This window comes from Frieseomelitta varia, unplaced genomic scaffold (genome assembly GCF_011392965.1).
Source record: "Frieseomelitta varia isolate USP_RPSP 00005682 unplaced genomic scaffold, Fvar_1.2 scaffold_813, whole genome shotgun sequence".
NCBI classification, from domain to species: domain Eukaryota; kingdom Metazoa; phylum Arthropoda; class Insecta; order Hymenoptera; family Apidae; genus Frieseomelitta; species Frieseomelitta varia.
This window is the reverse complement of record NW_025110605.1, coordinates 328-18,474: the sequence shown is the minus strand read 5'-3', so window position 1 is coordinate 18,474 and position 18,147 is coordinate 328. Positions and strand designations below refer to the sequence as shown.

Here is an 18,147-nt window from a genome sequence, read left to right as displayed (position 1 = left end):
CGACAACGAATGGAACCGAGATAATTCTAATTCGATCGGGCTCGAATTATTCTTTTCAGATTGGACAACGCGTAATAACGAGATAGAGGAGGATCGAGTAAACCGGAAAAACCAGAATGCTCGTAAGATCGTGGCGTTCGTTTTTTTCAATCGTGTTTTGTATCGATTCAAGGATGAAACAAAGTTTTAATGGCTGGAATACGAAACGTAAGGCGAGTTAACGCATTTCGCGGGATTGCGCCGGACGACGCCGAAGAACCAATTTACCCCGCAGCAGTTTGCATATCGGATTCCGATAGTCGATTATTACACCGCGGAATGTCCAAGAATATTTTGTATTTTGCTCAATTATTACAAACTGCGATGCATATTCCAACACAATTATACATTTCCTTGGTGTTCTTACGGCTTTATGGAAAATGTTCAGTCACAGTCGGGTGAAATTAAATTATTTTCGAAGGCTAATTGCTTAACGTATGTATGTATCGGTATGACAAAATATAGATTGGTTTCTCAAGGATTCTTCTCTAGTCGACTAGAAATACGTGTCGGACATTTACTATGTTCTTTTATCACGCGTGTCTCATTTATCATTGGAATTGGACGTTATAATCGCCGGTATAAATCCGTACGGGGGTGTGCAACCCCTTGTACTGTCTTCTCCGCTTCTGTTCGACGATCCTTTCCGCTTTCTCACCGGCTTAGGCGAATTGTCGCATTTTATAATAAACTTCAGTTCGGCCATTAATTCTTCTTTAAAGGAGACCTGGCAAATAGTTCTTTCGTTTAGCAAAATCAACGAATACCTCTCGAAGGTTCTATCGATGTAATACATTTGTCTACTCACATTTTCGCGCAACGACGTGCAGCCAACTTCCCAGAGTAACTCGAACACGGTGTAAAAGAAAGAGGCGGCAACGCCTACGGATAATACCAGGAACACGCCACCCACATTGTCGAGATCCAGTTCCTCTGCCTGGTTCTGACCGCCGTCTTCCTACGTATCGTATAAAATCTATACATTAGCGCGTAAATTGTAAATCTCAACTTTCAATACAGACAAATCTCGTTTCGAGATTGGAAAACGAGTATTTGTCTCTGTACGTACTCGGCATGTTCCACCTCCGCGTTTCTGCGTCCACCATTTCTTCTTCAGTTCGGTTATCAGGCCGCTTTGCTGCAGCTTCAATACGGCAGTGTTCAATGGATGACGATACGGTGAGTCTGCGATTCAGTTTCATTTTCGAGTTACGTTCTTGTATAATTTAGTCTTATTTTTCTATTTCGCAAATTCATTTGGATTGTCAATTATTCTATTGAAAGTGGCAATTTAAACCTGACGTAATGCAACGTAATTTTTACTCGTGACTGTAGCGCTCTGATCGACCCGATTTCCTAATTTAATCTGACTTACTTGCTTTCCTATACAATTTATTCTTATTTATTTTCCTTGTTTCGCAAATTTATTTGAATTACCAACTATTCTATTAAAAGTGGTAATTTAAACCTGACATAATGCAACATAATTTTTACTCGTGACTGTGGCGCCCCTGATCGACTCGATTTCTTAATTTAATTACTTTTAATCTGACTTAATTGCTTTCCTATACAATTTATTTCTATTTATTTTTCTTATTTCGCAAATTTATTTGAATTATCAATTATTCTATTAAAATTTAATTACTTTTAATCTGACTTACTTGCTTTCCTATATAATTTATTCTTATTTATTTTCCTTATTTCGCAAATTTATTTCATCGTGATCATAATGTAATTTTCACTCACGACTATAGCACCCTAATTGACCTAATTTCCTAATTTAATTACTTTTATTCTTAATTGCTCACTTGCTTTTTCATATATTCCCACTTACTTTTCCTACTTTATAAATTCATTTCGATTACCAATTATTCGATTAAAAGTGGATATCTAACAAACTAATGACAACGATCGATACAATTCTCATTCGTGGCTGTGGCAAAGAATGCGTCATGATTGACTTACTAGTTAATTTCCTAATCAAGGCGTAAACTCACGTTTTTTCATAGCAATCCCGTAACCCTTGGCGTCGAGGAGTCCACCGATCTGCGTCACGTTGCAGTGCCTCTCGATAATGTATTCTATGGAGCTTGACTCCATCAGAAACGCATAGTCCTCTCTCAGCACTTTCGTCAGAGCGACGTCGTTATCAGGTGGCAGTACGTCCACCGCGTTCTCCTGCATGTACTCGTACATCTCCTTGTACGTCGAGTAGTTGGAATCCTTGGGACGGGCATAATTCTTTCAAAAAACTGAATTAGAACGAGCAGCTCCAAGTCTCGTTTGCCTTACGATAGTTAGTAAGATACGTAGGAGGTTACATTTTTTTATTTTTTTTTTTTTTTTTTTTTGGAGATAATTTGTCATTGATTATGATCTGAATGCGAATAATATTGGCGGGCGATTAATCTAATATGTGTCTAGTGTCATTCACAGTGCTACATATATTATTCAAGCGTCGTGTCGAAGGCGAGGAAATTGTCTGACAATGAGAGATTAATGAACATGATCTACGTGTTTTTATGATGAATCAACAAACTATTACAACTGTCTGGGGGATTAGAATTTCCGGAATGCGTAAAACAAACATCTTACGAAAATTATGTTCACTGTACTGTTAAATATTTGTTAAATGGTTTATTAATCACAATAGTTGGCAGAGGTATAGTTAAATTCAGACGACAAAGCTAATCTTATGTCTCTTACACTTGGAACAAGTACGTCGAAGCCTGTAATCATCCTGTAAAATTCGTTGCTACTGACAACCGTTTTCATCAATTTTTTTTTTTTTTTTTTTCTTTTTGATAACTGTTCTTCACGTTACGTGGTAAAAAAATCAATTCGTTTCCCGTTAGACACTTACTTTGAAGAACATCAACGTGGATCCTCCTAGTTTAGCGCCGTATTTGATAGTCTTCTTCTTCGCTAGTTCCTCGACATTTGAGAAAGGAGACACCACCGTCTCGACGGTTAAGAACGCGGCTAAATTGGCAGTGTAGGATGATACCATGATCAAGCAGAAGAACCACCACGAAGCAGCCATCATTCTTGTCGAAAGTCCTCTGTCCGATTACAAAAACGTCGATATCGTCGAATTGCAAGTAGCAAGTAGCAAAATCGGAGTAACAGTGATTTTGGAAATTTTACATACATGGGCGCGATCTCGGAACCCTGCTGCATAATACTGCCGATAGTGAACCACAGGGAATTCTTAAAGGTGAACTGATTCTCAAGCTCCTCGGGCTCCTCGATGCACGGATATGGATTATTCCACTCTGCAGGGCATATCCTGCCGATGATGAATAATACCACGGACACGAATATGTAGGATCCGATCAAGTACCACCAAACTTCGGCTGAAAACGGCGATAAGAAGGAGAACAAGCTGGGCGGTGTTTTGGTCGGTTTGCGATATAAAATACTTATTCCTGCAAAAGGAGAATGAAACAAAAAGAAAGACAAAAATTGAATTGAAAATATAATTATACACTCACGAACGTGTCTTAGAATATTAACCCTTTCGCTGTTTTGAACGAAATATAAATTAAACAATTCGAGTGTGTTTTGACAACTCGATACATCTCGTGAGATAATTGAGATTACGTGATCTTTCTTGTACCAATAAACGTTGTTTTACGAATCGATTTTCGTCGAAATACACTGTTTGGTATTGTTTGACGAAATCGTACATTGTTTGACATAGTTTGACGAAATGTCTCGTCTTTAACACCTCGTGAACGACGTTGTACGACGAGATATCTCATTCATAGCACTTATAAATGAAACTGTGACACGAGATATTTCATCATCCAACATCGTTCATGACGTGTTATAAATTAAACAATTCGTTTTTTTTTCTTTTTACTATGACAAAAGTCAAAAAGTCGATATAATTCATGAAATTACTAAGATTACATGAGTTTTCTTATACTAATACATCGTGTCTTACGAATCGATTTTCGTCCAAATCGATTGTTTGATATTGTTTGACGAAACACCCCGTTAGTAGCACTTTATAAACCATAACGAGATATTTCGTTCATATCGTTTGATAAATGAAACTGCGACACGATATACCTCGTCCGTACAGCGAACAGGTTGAATTTATGAGCACCAGTACTAAAAAATTTCGTAAAATTTGCACGATCTGCACGAGTCGTACCTAGATTCATAAAAGGCATCGTGAAATCAACCGCCCCTTCCCTCTCCGCCGTTATAGTTAAGTCTGTAATTGCCAGGTCAGCCACCTGCAACACAATTTTACTGGACACATCGTACCTTAATCCTTCGTTTTATTTTATTTAACTGAAGAGACGTTTGCCTCGATTCAAAGGTTACTAACGTCGGCCATTATTTTGCCAAGCATCCCCGTCCATTTTCTCGCCTTCCTCGAGTACGATCCGTACACGTTGTCCGTCTGAACCTCGAACGTGTAATTAAAGCCAAGCATTTTGCTCAGTTCTTGAATAATATCGATGCAGAAGCCTTCGTAACGATCGTTCCCCGACATCATATCGGCCGATCTCTTTAACATGCCGTAGGGCTGATTCTGCAAGAACGACAAATTTTATTTCTCATTCGAGAGATCTTAAGGGTAAATAGTCAGCCATTTCTTTTGCATTCGCGTGACACGCCGATCTTTCAGTATCGATAATTTTCTATCTATTGATTAATCATTCCTGTCGTCATCTTTTGTCAGATTGTTCCGTAACGTCGATATGTAATCCGTTCGCTTCGATCAGAGATCTATCTCGCAGCGAAATCAAACTCGTAAATGGAATTTCATTTTGTGTTTTCACGTACGAGGGCGATCAGGATGATGAACGTTTTGTTCTGCAGGCTTAACTCCGCGTCAGAGCTGGAAACGTGAGCTTCCATCAGCCACTCCACGTTACTCGTACTGTTCCACATTCCGATCTTCTTCAGTCCGACTTCCGTCACTTTCACAATATCCAGCTGGAAATCGCTGCGAAATCCAGCCGTGTCGAATTTGATCAAGCCAGTCAACCCTTCCATTTCGGTCTGAAACGAACGCGCAATAATAACTTCAGTCTGGTACTGTCTCAAACGACGAAGACGATGGACGAAACATTGAAGTACGACCGAGGAAATAGAAATTCGGCTGGGTCGGTGAAAACAACTATATCTTCAACTTTCAGTCCCGTGAGACTTACGACTCGCATGAAATTATTCAGGCTGAATCCGTGCTCCCAGCTTATGCTACCGTTGCAAAGCAACGGCTTTACGTTCGCTTTAATGGTGTATCTCAGACGGCTGAAAGCTCTGGCGAAAAGCTGCACGGCGTCGTACATGAGCGCTGGTTCGACGCGTAATTGACTCGGATCGTTCAAGCCCCACTCGTACTTGTGCATCTCGACGATGCTCGCAACGAGCGGATTCTCAGGATCGATTAATCGCACCCCCGTGAAATTCACCCCTGAAAATTGGTACGGTTCTAGATCGATCGTTTGAAGATCCTGTAAGCAGAGAAGAAAGCAAAGAAGAAGGGAAAGTAGCCCGGTCAATCAGCAGCGCTGATGCTTCGTTGATCACGTAAGATTGTCTTAGAAAGTCGAATTATTAGAAAAAAAATATATATATATATATATATATATATTTCAGTTTGCGTAAGATCATTCTAAATCATGCAAGATTATCTTAGAAAGTATATCGAATTATCCTAGAAAATATTTTAGCAATTCATCAACGCCGGAGAAGTTATTACCAGGGAAGTTACGATAATTTTGTTCTTCTCCGACATGATTCCCACTTGCTGCGCCTGTCTCAGCACCTCTTCCAATATATCAATCGAACAGTCGATAATAACGTTCTCAATCTCCTCGTCTTTGATCTCTCGCATCACTTTTCTGTAAAAATTCGATCGCGCGTTACTCGAATTCGAATCGAAACGGGTACAACGTGTGTAAACGCAAATTTCGTTTCAATGTTACACCTGTAACTTGGTCCGGTGCCTAAATGATACAGGAAGATCCCGTGGCTCTTTGCGTCCCAACGCTCCAGCAGTCGGTGCGTACGGAACAGACTGTCGGTACCTTCGTACAGTATTGCGAATACCTTCCATTCAAAGTCGGTTATCATTTTGTCAAAGATCTGGCGGCACATCAAACACCTCACGTCATCGAACGTATTTATTTATTTATTTATTTATTTATTTATTTCTATATTGATTTTTTACGGATAAAAAAAGAAAAATACCCATTAGTACAGAAGTGATGTAACGAGGCATGAGACTGACAATGAGTGAGAAATTATGAGGAGATACTAAGTAATGAGCGTTTAAATGAATGGTTAAAAACATCGATCATTATTAGCGTTAATAAATATACGATTATACGGGTTATAGAAACCATAATATGATGGTGCTCAATGTGAAACAATTCAGAGTGACGTAGTGATCTGGAAGGAACACTTCAATGATATTCGGGCACGAGATCAGACCACTGAACATCCTATTGACAAAGACCAAGTCAGCTATTTTCTCGCGCTGTTCGTGTGTAGTCAAATTTAATTTGGTTAGAACGTACTCGTAATTGTGAGAATATCTTGGCATAAAATATTGCACGTTCGACGTAACAAGTTCTTCAATTCAATGACGCGTAAACATTGTGGATCAATTACGATCCGCAAACATTTCTCTTTCTCCTCACTGTCCCGAATTTTTCCTTACAAACAACTGCCAAGAAGGAAAACTGAGACCAACAAAATGGCAAAGATAGAAACAGAGAATAGTCAGAACAGTGTTTTCTCGCGTGTTTTTAATTAAATCAATTTTAATCCCGAAGAGTTTAAATTTGAACAGCAAACAAAACAAAAATTTCAAAAGAGTTGCGCATCGCCGCCTAAAACCAAGACGCAGCGCCGTTCGAAACTGGTCGAAGTTATCTTTCAAAAATATAAATACGTCGATGCGCGGCCGAGAGTGCACGTTCGCGAGACGCGATCTCGCATACGGTCAGATAAATATTTAAACGGGGTGGGAAAAAGAGGTTCTACGTACCATGGAGAGTGTTTCCGCATGCGGGAATAAGTTTATTCCTTTGCCGCGAGTTTGAGAGTGTTCCCATCTGCCGTAAATGTGTGGCATTTCCATGGTGTCGCACATACTCTGCACATGTTCCGAGGTAAACCTATTGTGGGGACCGAAAATGGCGGCCACCCCTTCCTCCATCAATTCGCACGCTGAATATTTGACGAGAGACGGATCTCGCGTTAACAGCGATCCGGGATAAATCGCGGACAACGCATCGTGCAAAAGGACGTTGAGTCAATTTTTTGGCCGTGATGTTAATTTTTAAAAGTCTTTTAAAAGTTTTTGTGTCGCTAGAACGCGATGACGATTATACTCGATGTACAGATTGCTATAAAGTAATAACACTAGTTTCTTTTTGAAAAATTAATTAATAACAATTAATACCAATAGCAAGAAAATATTAAGAAATAATGTGAAATGATGCCTGGTCAAGTCTAATTTTAACTAAAAAAAATGGAAAATTTTTTTTCATTATTAAAAATTAATTTGATTCATTAAAATATAATACTAATAAAATTGAAAAAACGCTATGCTTGAATAGTTGAATATATAGAAATTTCTAAAATTAATAATGTATTTTGAATAATTATAGAAAATGGAAAAGAAATTCAATTTGTTATAAAATTTCTTAATAAAGTTAGATTAAATTAGTCTCAAAATATTCTAAAATGTCTAAAATTTACAAATATGTTTCATTTTCCGCGAGAAAAAAAATTCAATTCGCGTCGCATGACGAGCATACTCGTCACTACACAAGAAATTGTCATGTCATGATAAATTGTCATACGACGAGTTTAGCCAAGAGGTAAAAGAAAATGCTTTGTTTGAAAATTTATCTGATAATAAATTTAATGATTATTAAATAACTTACTATTAAATAATAATAAATTTTTGATATTTTGTTAAGAATTTAAATTTAAAAATTCTCTTCCGTATTGTTAAAAGTATTTAATCGTACAGAATCGTATAGTCTTTTGCACGATGTATGATAATACTTTTTACGTAGGACGCGTATCGGACAATCGTATACCTATTTCCGACACGTTGAACGGATCCGTGTCGACCTCGTTGGACTTCGCCACGAGGAACACGTCTGGGAACTCGTCGTTCTCGTGTCGCTCTTGGTTCACTCGCTTTACAGAGGATTCGAAGGTACGTTGAATCCCATCGTCGGTGTCGAACAGCCCTCCTGAAAGAGTCACGCGAAAGGCAGGCACGTGTGTGTCGTCGGACGCCGTGCGTTCTATTAATACACGCTCGCGGAACGTCAAGTTGGAAACCGGTGACGTTCGTGCTAAGTCCGTGGACTTGGGAATAAACTTGGGAGCTCGTTATGAAATAAATAAATGTGTTGTGAAACAGAACTCACGGTTCCCGTGTCCAACTGGCCGTTCCGCGTATTTCATTTCGCACGATTCTCCTCACCGAGGTTGACTCTCGCGCTCCTGGGAACCGCCAGAACGCAGCAGAGGATGAAGATCAATGAAAGACACTTGTCCAGCATCTTATCTCGTCATTCTCTACGATGCCACGTCGTGTGCCTCGTCGTGTTGAGTCGTCGAAACTGGCCGACAGAGTAGATTAAACAATTAAGGCACAATTATTTGTGGAAACAGATGGGAGCAACGTTGTTCCTCGTTGGGGGCAACAGTGAGGCGATTCAGTGCGCGATTTAGACGATAAACGTTCTCGGCGAAACAACAAAGATCCAGACACAGGGTGAAATCCAGCGGCGGGTGATGGGGGAAGCTGTTAGTCCGCGATTAGTTCTCAAAGACAGCCAGACAAACCAGATTGATGCGAATTTATTTGCAATAAGGCGACTCGAGCCTGGGATGCCAGACCGCTGGGATTCGAAACGAGCACTTAACCACGCGACGGGTTCTGTAAACCAGCGGGGAAGCGTACACACCGGCTCGAATTCTCCGGTCTGCGTAAATATTTAGAACCGTCTAAAATCAATCCTCCAATATTCAGCCAGCCTATTTATTTGAAGCTGCTGAAGGAGGCTTCGCGACTGTCAGATTCTCTCTCGACGCTTCCACGTTCGTACGACGCGTCGAGATCCCTCGGGGAAAGGGAAAAAAGATTATTGGACGACTCATATCTTTCTTCCTGTTTTCTTTCCAGTTTGAAAGATTTTATTATGCGGCGTTAGACACATTCGGGCAGAACGAAAGTAGATTTTTGAATTGTTAGACTTTGAATTGTTAATTTTTAAATATAATTCGAGAAAAATTCTTTTATACAGAGTTGTAATTAACCAAATTTTTTTTACAGTGTAAGGAAAGATGATTTAATTTTTGTATTTGAACACGTTTCGTCGATTTTGCAAGTCCTTTGTCTTCATCGTTGAGGGATTATTCTGCAGTGAATAGTTTTCCAACAGATTTCAATTTCTTTTCCTTTTTTTCATTTGGAATGACTTTAATTTAAAAAAAAAGAACCTTTTACATTCTTTTCATACTTTTCACTTTATACATTGTACATCCTCAAATATTCCATAAATGCAGAAAAAATCCGCGGCGAATCTTTCGCGCGAAATATTAAATTTAATATTAACATCAATTAAAATTTGTACCAAAAATTGCAAAATTTAACGTAATGTTTGCGAATTAATTTCGGAATGATGGATAAATTTAACTCGGCCGAATTCGTGTATTAATTTCAAACCAGCCGGCCGACACTCGCGAGTCGCGGGATAATTTTATCGAGGACGACTTTTGCGGATCAGCGGGTATTTCCCTTGCCTGGACGCGACACACGCGATTCGCGATTCGCGATTCCGCATGGTCGTGCGATTGTCACCTTGCCAAACGCAGCCGATTCTTTTTCGTTCGTTCACCGTGACGGTGAATTATTTCCGGTTATTTCACATTCGTGGCATCCGAAACGATCCGTGAACGCGTGTCGCGACGCCCTCGGCCTCGTGTGTCAACGCGCCACATCCAGCCGGCCGTAATCGCTCGAAAAACATACGAAAATCTTCGAGTGCCGCCCGTTACGAGCGTCCGTTATATTTAGACGCCGTGCGTCGCCGTCCCTAACGCCTGTCGCTTAAACCGCTGTGACATAGTTTCCATCGAATCGCGATCGGCCACGGTTTTCGTGGTAAAAGAAAAATTGGCCCTCGTCGCTCGTTTCTCCATGATTCTCTCTTTTCCTCAGCACTGTTCGAAAACGCAACGATACGTGTTTCGAAATTGTACGAGAAGGTTGTAACTTTATTTTTTTTTTTTTTTCAAATCGCGTTCCAACGAAAAGACAAACACTCAAGATTTCAGTATGGAAAGCTTTCGTACTTACGACTTGACCTGCATCGAAATGCTACAAATTCACTCGAACGCTCGCGTATCGAGTTGAAACTCTTATGTATCTTGTTTCTAAAACCGATTCCCGACTCTTGGTCGCGTCAGGAATTTTTCAAATGATCGAGTCGATCCGATGGTTTACTCTTGTTATGCGACTTCGAGAAGGACAAGGTGAGTTGAAAAATCACTTCGGTGGCACGCGGCCTGTTAGTAATTTGGAAAGTTACACAGCGGTGAAAGGATCAAGGCTGTCGATGCAACGAGGGTGAAAGTGGAAACTTACCCGAAAATTACAATTACACGCGGGTTGATTACCTGGCTGAAGAAGTTTGATATACGGTGCTTTTCGGGAACGAACCTCGCGGCGTTCACTCTAATCCCGCACGCCGCTTCTCGCTTCTGTCGGTGTTTTCACTGCGCACACGCGGACTCCCTTCCAAGCCACTTCGGATTTCGTTTGTACACTCTCGAACATGGCCGGCGTCCACGGATGGCTCGAATTTAATTTATTGTTAGACGCGACGCCATCACTTTTTTTTTTTCGAGTGGCCGTCGCTTGGGCAGAAGTGCCGCCTCTTTCGACGTTACACGGACGCGCGTGAATTTTTTCTCTTCGTGGTGAGAAAGTGGATCTTAAATCTCACTTTCTTCACTTTCTTCACGTTGAAATAATTAATAATAAAAAAAAAAGAACACATCACTTTCTTCACATTGGAATAATTAATGATAAAAAAAAAAAAGGATTTCCTTTGCATTTTAAAATGACGTTAAACTTTATTTTTTTTTTTTTTTTTTCGAGCAGAAAAAGCGCGAGAAAGTTGACAAAATTTCCACAAGCAAAGTGTGGTTAAATTCATCGTAGAAGAATCAACAGAAACACGACTGAGAAAAGTCTGAGCAAATGGTTGTTCCTTTCGACAGCGTGTTGGACTTTCTCCAGAAGAGTGTTCCTCTACCTTTTACAGCGACCGCGCGACGCAAAATTCTTGCACCATAGATGGCAACTGAACGAGGTAAAATCGTTGCTCGCAAAAAGCGATCTCGCGAGCACGTTTGACATTTGTTTTATTCCACGAAGAGGACAATTGCTCGTCACTCTCCAAAGAGATTCACGATCTCGTTAATCATTATTCCTAATTTCCAAGCCAATTAATCGACTGTGCTCGAACGTTTGAAAAGGAAAAAGCAAGGCAGAGACTGTGACTGAGATTGAAAATGGACAAAAGATTGGGATAGCGTGGCAAACTGAGAATGAAGATAGGAAGACACGGAAAGAGAAGGGAGAAAATGTGGGAAAGGAGGTGAAACATGGTGAGAAAGATGACAAAGTAAATGAGATGGCTGCGCTGGCGTCGCGAAAGGTAGCAAAGAGAAGGTAAGAGGCCGTGGAAGTTGGATACATTAGTGAATTAGTTACGTTAGCGGTTTGGGATTTAGTTCTCTAATCAAGGGAACGAAGAGTGAAGGCTGCGGCAATTGATGTAAAAGTAGAACTTCCCGGGCGACCAATTACCGTGGCGGTGGTTAAGGCAGAACTTCTCTGTCGTAATCAACAAGGGGATTATGGCGCGGATTAAGTATATTACGCGTGGAATCATTTTCTCTCGCGGCCGAAAGCGGCAGCAACCTGACGCCTACGCGAAATTCACGATCAGATCGGCGAAATTTTTCTTTCTCAATTCGATCGAGAATCTTCGTTTTTTTTTTTTCTTTTTCAAAAAATCCTGTTCGTACTTGAACAGTGAATTTTTATGAATAGAACAAGCATGGGAAATTTATAAAGAGGCTAATAGAAAATTTCAAGGTTTTCATACAAAAAGATGAATAAATTTTTGTAGAAAGAAGCATAACACTCGGGAACACTTTTGACAAGGATAATTCTTTAGCTGTCTGTGAACGATGTTCTCTCTGAAATAAATATTTCAGAGAGAGAGAATCTGCGTGATACTCTTCAGTTAAAGATCCATTTAGTATATATGCCACGAATATTGAGAGAAGGAAAATTTTCATTTCCATTCTGTCAGAAAGTTCCAACTTTTTCAGAACGTTTATTTATTCGAATTATTTTTAAGAAACGAGTGTTTCAAACGAGGACCTGTTTAAAAGTCTCGTTTAACCGATTTCCGATCCCTGATTTCAACATTTTCGGTAATCGTTCTTCTTTCTTCTCTCGAGGTTGGCGATATCTGCGAGCGACGAAGCTTGAATGGTGCCGAGGCAACAAACGGGACACACAAGTGCGCCGGGAATTCACAGACGACGAGTTTCTCTTTTCTCTCTTTTGTTTTTTTTTTTTTTATTCACGTTTAATATGATGCTCGTAGTACACTTTATGTAAGAAGTATAATCAATAGGCTCTTAACAAACTCGTTACGACGTAGAACGCAGTGTACGCGATACAGACGATATTTACAAGTACGTGTATAATGTACGCCATTCATTCGTATGTGTGAATATGTCGTTCGTGCGGGTTTCGTACGTATTTAAAAAAAAGAAGAAAAAAAGAAAACCAGAAAATCTAAACGACGGAAGTCGGCGATAAAGGAGAAGTGAAAAGAACGGAAGAAGAAGAAGCAAACGATTTTGAAGAAATTGTGGACGACGAATTGAAGTTTCGTTCGCTAATTTGATTCCACCGATCTATCTGCATCCGGAAATTGATCACTCCAGAGAGAGAGAGAGAGAGAGAGAGAGAGAGAGAGAGAGAGAGAGAGAGACCGGTGCACGTACAATATTCTCACGTGTTTACGCCTTGGGAGAGACGGAAGACGGAAATTAATACTGCTCAGTCGGTGGCGTTCATGAACGTCAGGCTGGAAATGTACCAGCTGCAAACAGGCTTTCCATTAACTCCGTTAACCGGCTTAATTCCTCGAATCGTTGGACGTTGCAAGAAAGGGGCATCGCGATCGTCGTGCCCCGGCCAGTAAAATTCTCTGTCTCGGTGATTTAATTGAATTTTCGGTCGAGCTGGTTTGTTTTTTCAAGGATGGTCCCAACATTCCCTGAATTCAAGCGGACGTGAAAATATACCGCGACACCGTTGGAAGATCTAAACGTTTGACATTCCTCGAATCGTCGAACTTTTGACGTCCCTCGAATCGCGAGATTTCGGATTTGGAACGGTGCCAAGTAGGTACGTAGGATTCGTCTGAAGTTTGAAGATTTCGTTCAGCTCAGCTTCGTATTCGTATTTGATACTCAACGCTGCGCTTGGTTCTTCAACCATCTGAAGAGAGAATTAAACATAGAGAAAAAGAGAATTGAGAATTATTGGCAGCTTTGACGTACATTCTTGTTTGCAGTGGTTACATTCAATTAACATATTACGAAACTGCTCTTGACATCAAAGGATTAATACCGAGTATACGAAGTCAGGTGCAGGTAGATCAGTGAAATCTGATACACGAGACCGAGAAATTCTTTAGCCAGAACGTATCGTCGATTTGCTGAAGGAGCGGCCTCTCTCGATAATTACCAACGAAAACAATTGATATTTCCAATTTTATATTCAGGGCCGCTTGAATTTCTTCACACGATGCCTTTTGAAATATCTTTCGAGTGTATCTCTGTCTTTAAAAAAAAAAAATAATCAGCAACGTTTCCAAGTAGTAAAAAAAAGAAAAAATTATATTTTATATTATAAATATAAAATTATAAAATAATATAATAAAATTATATTTATATTATATTTATAATATAAAGTAATATAAATATAAAATTTTAAAATAACATATAATTATTACAAAATTATGTTATATATTTCTCAATAGCGTCACTCCCCCAGCTTATAAAATGAAAAGTGTGGAATTACTTGTTGTATCTACACTCGTAGATGAAACATTCCATCCACGATGTTCGCACGCGTGGACACGGGTTATGTTACAGCGTCGGCAGTGATGCTTAAACTTTTACGAGCCGTACGAACAAGGTTTCTTCCCATGAATGTTCTATGATACAGTGCCATAGAATAGACGCGACGGTTTAGTAGTTCGTAATCTTAACGATGAGACGTGATTATTTACATTAAACGGATGTATCCAAACGCCATCGAACAGACACAGACAGAATTTGTACAATGTTAATTATTCTTCTGATGTTTCTCTCCTTTTTTTTCCTCTCTCTCAAACGATCAGGATGTACTTTCTTAAAAAAATGAACGATGTTCCTCCTTCCATCGAACGATTTTTCCATTTTCCATACGCGTCAATCACAAGATCCATTCTCTCTTTCTTCGATCGTTCTTCACGTGCATACATTTCCCAACGAAGCTTGTCTCGCCTGTGTTCCGACATATCGTGCGGGAGATAATGGCTGTTGCTTTTCGATATATTCGATAAATGTACGAACACTATCTTCAAATCTGTCGGATCGTTCCTTTCCTCGGCTGTGTTATTTCACACTTAAAATACTTCCTTTCGAACGTCGAGTCACAGTAGAAATCATATCTGGATCCTCGTCGTGTGTGTGTACGTACAAACGATCGCGATTTGGAAGCAGCGGCGATCGAGACATTGACATTCGCGGGGACGGTTCGCCCGTGTCCGTTTCACGAAGGGTGGCCACCCTCTCTCGCCGCGATTGGCGGCAACGAAAGACAAAAGGATCCACGAGGCTGCCTCGTTAATCTTTCCGCTGAAACAGCGAGCGCCGTTGTCTCCCGCACGGCACGATAAATTTCCAGCGAGCTCCAATTAACGACTGAACGACTGTACACTTTATAAAGTGGCTAGTCGACCAACGAACTGCCACGTTCGTCCGCGTCGCTTGCAAAGACGGCGTGACCGAGAAAATGAAGGGAAAAGAGAAGGAAAAGAGAGATGAAGAAAGAAAGAATCTCACTGGTGCGTGTGCAGATTCAAAGACGAAGAGAGAAAAAGAAAGGGTGAGGTGGGAGAGATAAAGCATAAACGGAAGAGAAGGTGGATGGTTTCCAGCTGGCGCTAGTCTTTTTTTTTTTTTTGGTTCACGTCCCTCGCTCGTCGATTGTCGTTATAGTTCATCGAGTCGCGAGTCAGATTAGCACGAGTTAGCTCCTCGACGACGATCCGACCTCCCCCAGTGGCTTCTTCAGGTCAAAGGCGCCTTCCCCACAAAGTGTCTGTACTTGTTGCACGCTGGATACCTGCCCTCCTCCTCGGACACGATCGACAGGTTCGATCGTTCCCTCTCGCGACGGCAGGACAGCGTCCTCCCCGCGGGTTTCTTCGCCTGGCCGTTGCCGCAGTCCAGCGCGTAACGGAGCTCGCTCGCCATATCCGAGCACACAGACTTCTGGAAAGTTCCAGCAAACATCTGTTGCATCCCTTTGTCGTGCCCCCCTCGCGTGTTTTCGTCAGCCAAATGCGATGACGCGCGAGAAACGCTTGTAACCTCGCGAAAGTAGTACTTTAAGGGGGACCGGACAGTGTGAAATTTTCAAAAAATCGATTTTCTTTTGTTTTGTTTTGTTTTAAATAGTAGTTTCGAAGTCTTAGAAATAAGATACAAAAGGTCTTTTAAAACGACTTCTTCTGGGGTATAATAATAAATCCGCGGATACGGAATAATTGAATTTGTATCACTGTTCACAGCTTTAAGCAGTGTTATAAATCGTGCGATTCAAATATTACTTTTGGCGAGTCGAATATTAGGGGACTTATTCAGTTGTGAATTGTAAGAACTGTGAGCCGCGATATGTAAGTAAAGAAAGTGAGTAAAGGACACATATGAAAAATGACGTTCTGAACTTTAAACTAACTAAACTAGCGTTTTTCTCGAAACTAGGTTTTTAGAAACGGTGTGCGAGATATTTCGAAATCTGACCAACCAATTACTGTGAAACTTGGTACGTATCTTTAGCGTAACATTTACTATGAATTGACGATTGAACATTTTTTAATTTTCAACAATTTCGAAAAATATAAGCAAAAAACTGTAGAAATTTTTGGCATAAATTCGATACGTCAAAAACAAATAGCTGCTACTTTCATAATTTTCACAAAAATGGAAATGTTGGATCGTCAATCCCTAGAGAATATCGTTTACTTTTCGAACATTTTTTGCCTTTTCGTTGCAACTAATCCTGTTTGACTGGAATCATGCACACCGATAGGCAATGTAAAAAAAAGTTATGTAAAAGGATGTCGTTAAAAAACTAAACGAGAGACCTCTCTTTTTTCTTTTTTAATGTTGTTTTTTAATGTGTTAAAATAAACCACAAAAGCTTATGTCAAGCAAATATGTACTTTTGTTTTACTAGCCCTCCAAAGTATACGTAATTTTTATGCCCGTCACACTGTTTGGTCCCCTTAATCTGGAATTGCCGCGGCGGAATGAAAAAAATTTTGCGCCAAATGTCTCAAGGAAGACCTCAATTGCGTTTCAAGTTTATGGGTTTTCTACGATTCGAGAGCTAAAAGCTGAACAACGAACAAACGAGTTTGGAGACTCTGGACAGTAGAGTAGAATCTTTTGGTCAGACATCTCGAGAAGGACCACAGGAGATGTATCATGTTCTTGAAGATATCAGGTTTAGATTTACTCGGCTGTGAGAATGAGTAAAGAGAGACTCTTTGATCAGACAGCTCGTCTGAGATTTATATCTCTGCGAGTTTACGCGACGCGTCATGGCACGAAGTTGACTTTCTCACCAATGTTACATGATAAACTCTGTCATGAACACGTGCATGCAACATCGATTGTACGTAAATTAATTAGTCGTTTCGTCGAAGCTGTGAAGTAAGTGAAAGAAAACAAAGTATCAAGGAAACAAACGTAGTAGTGTTTTGTAATAAATCGTGCGATCGTTAACAAATCATTTACAACGGAATTGTTTTATTTTTAACAAAGTTTGGAACGGAAAACGATATCCAAACTGTAAATGGGCGAATAATAGGAAATTCAATTTGCAAAAGAAAAATTATCCACAACGTGTTTACTGCATGTTAAAAGAATTGTTTGTTTCATTTCATCTCGTTAAATCGGTAACAGGAACAACAATGATGAAAATGGAAACAACAGATGTAGTTTATTTATTATACGTATTTTTTTTTTATTTCCTCTCGTAAGCTTTTATCTATAAAATAACGTTTAAATTTTTTAAAAAAAAAGTCAACATACGAGTAAACCGAACTCTTTCGGTTTTTTCCTTGCTGGCGTAAAAGTTCGTTTAATAATTCCATTTCCACCATTGCGGTGTGTATCGAACATTTGCAAAAAAAAAAAGGTCGATCGTTCGGAAATGGAAAATGAAAAAAAATCATATCTCATGCTCTACGATCTGTCGATCGACCAGTGCTGTGACACAACGAGAAGCAGAGACATAATAATAGAAAAGTTGCTCACCTCCTGCATATATCCATGGCGGGAGAGAAAGAGAGGCAAGAAACATTGCGACACAACTAACAATGTCATACTAAACTGTCACACATCGCGCGCCGTGTCCTTTTCGAACCGTACGTGCGATTCGTTCGTTTAACACCGTACGTTTCGATGCCACTCTGTTCCCTCTGTTATTTTCGTTTCGCCTCGTTTCATATCATACAGGTTTAATGTACGAATCAAGACACGCGGAATCGTCTATCGCATAACAGAGTTATTCTTTCCTTTCCTTTTTTTTTTTTTTTTTTTTTTTTTTTTCTTTTTTTTTTTTTTTTTTTTTTTTTTTTTTTTTTTTGTTCCTTTTTGTTTGATTCAAATACGAGGAGTCCATAAGCTTCTCTCGGCGATAAAAATTTTCTTACATCGTGATCGATCGCGTTCGAT

General features: G+C 39.9%; 1 protein-coding gene across 8 annotated transcripts; it reads right to left on the bottom strand.

The window, feature by feature from the left end:
• Positions 1-316: 316 nt before the first annotated feature.
• LOC122536208 (glutamate receptor ionotropic, kainate 2-like) lies at positions 317-10,821 on the bottom strand. Of its 8 annotated transcripts, none has more exons than XM_043668376.1 (16): positions 10,717-10,821; positions 8,516-8,654; positions 8,121-8,279; positions 7,058-7,239; positions 5,993-6,150; positions 5,765-5,906; positions 5,214-5,516; positions 4,843-5,061; positions 4,382-4,588; positions 4,202-4,286; positions 3,191-3,467; positions 2,903-3,101; positions 2,037-2,280; positions 1,109-1,224; positions 848-997; positions 317-766 (listed from the first exon to the last, which is right to left on the bottom strand). In XM_043668376.1, the coding sequence occupies exons 2-16, from the start codon at positions 8,592-8,594 to the stop codon at positions 584-586; spliced, it is 2,703 nt and encodes a 900-aa protein (XP_043524311.1). In that variant the 5' UTR covers positions 8,595-8,654; positions 10,717-10,821; the 3' UTR covers positions 317-583. The 8 variants fall into 8 exon arrangements, with proteins under 8 accessions (XP_043524311.1, XP_043524310.1, XP_043524313.1 ...); XM_043668375.1 differs by having other exon boundaries at positions 10,685-10,812; XM_043668378.1 differs by having other exon boundaries at positions 2,037-2,262; positions 10,685-10,810.
• Positions 10,822-18,147: the final 7,326 nt, after the last annotated feature.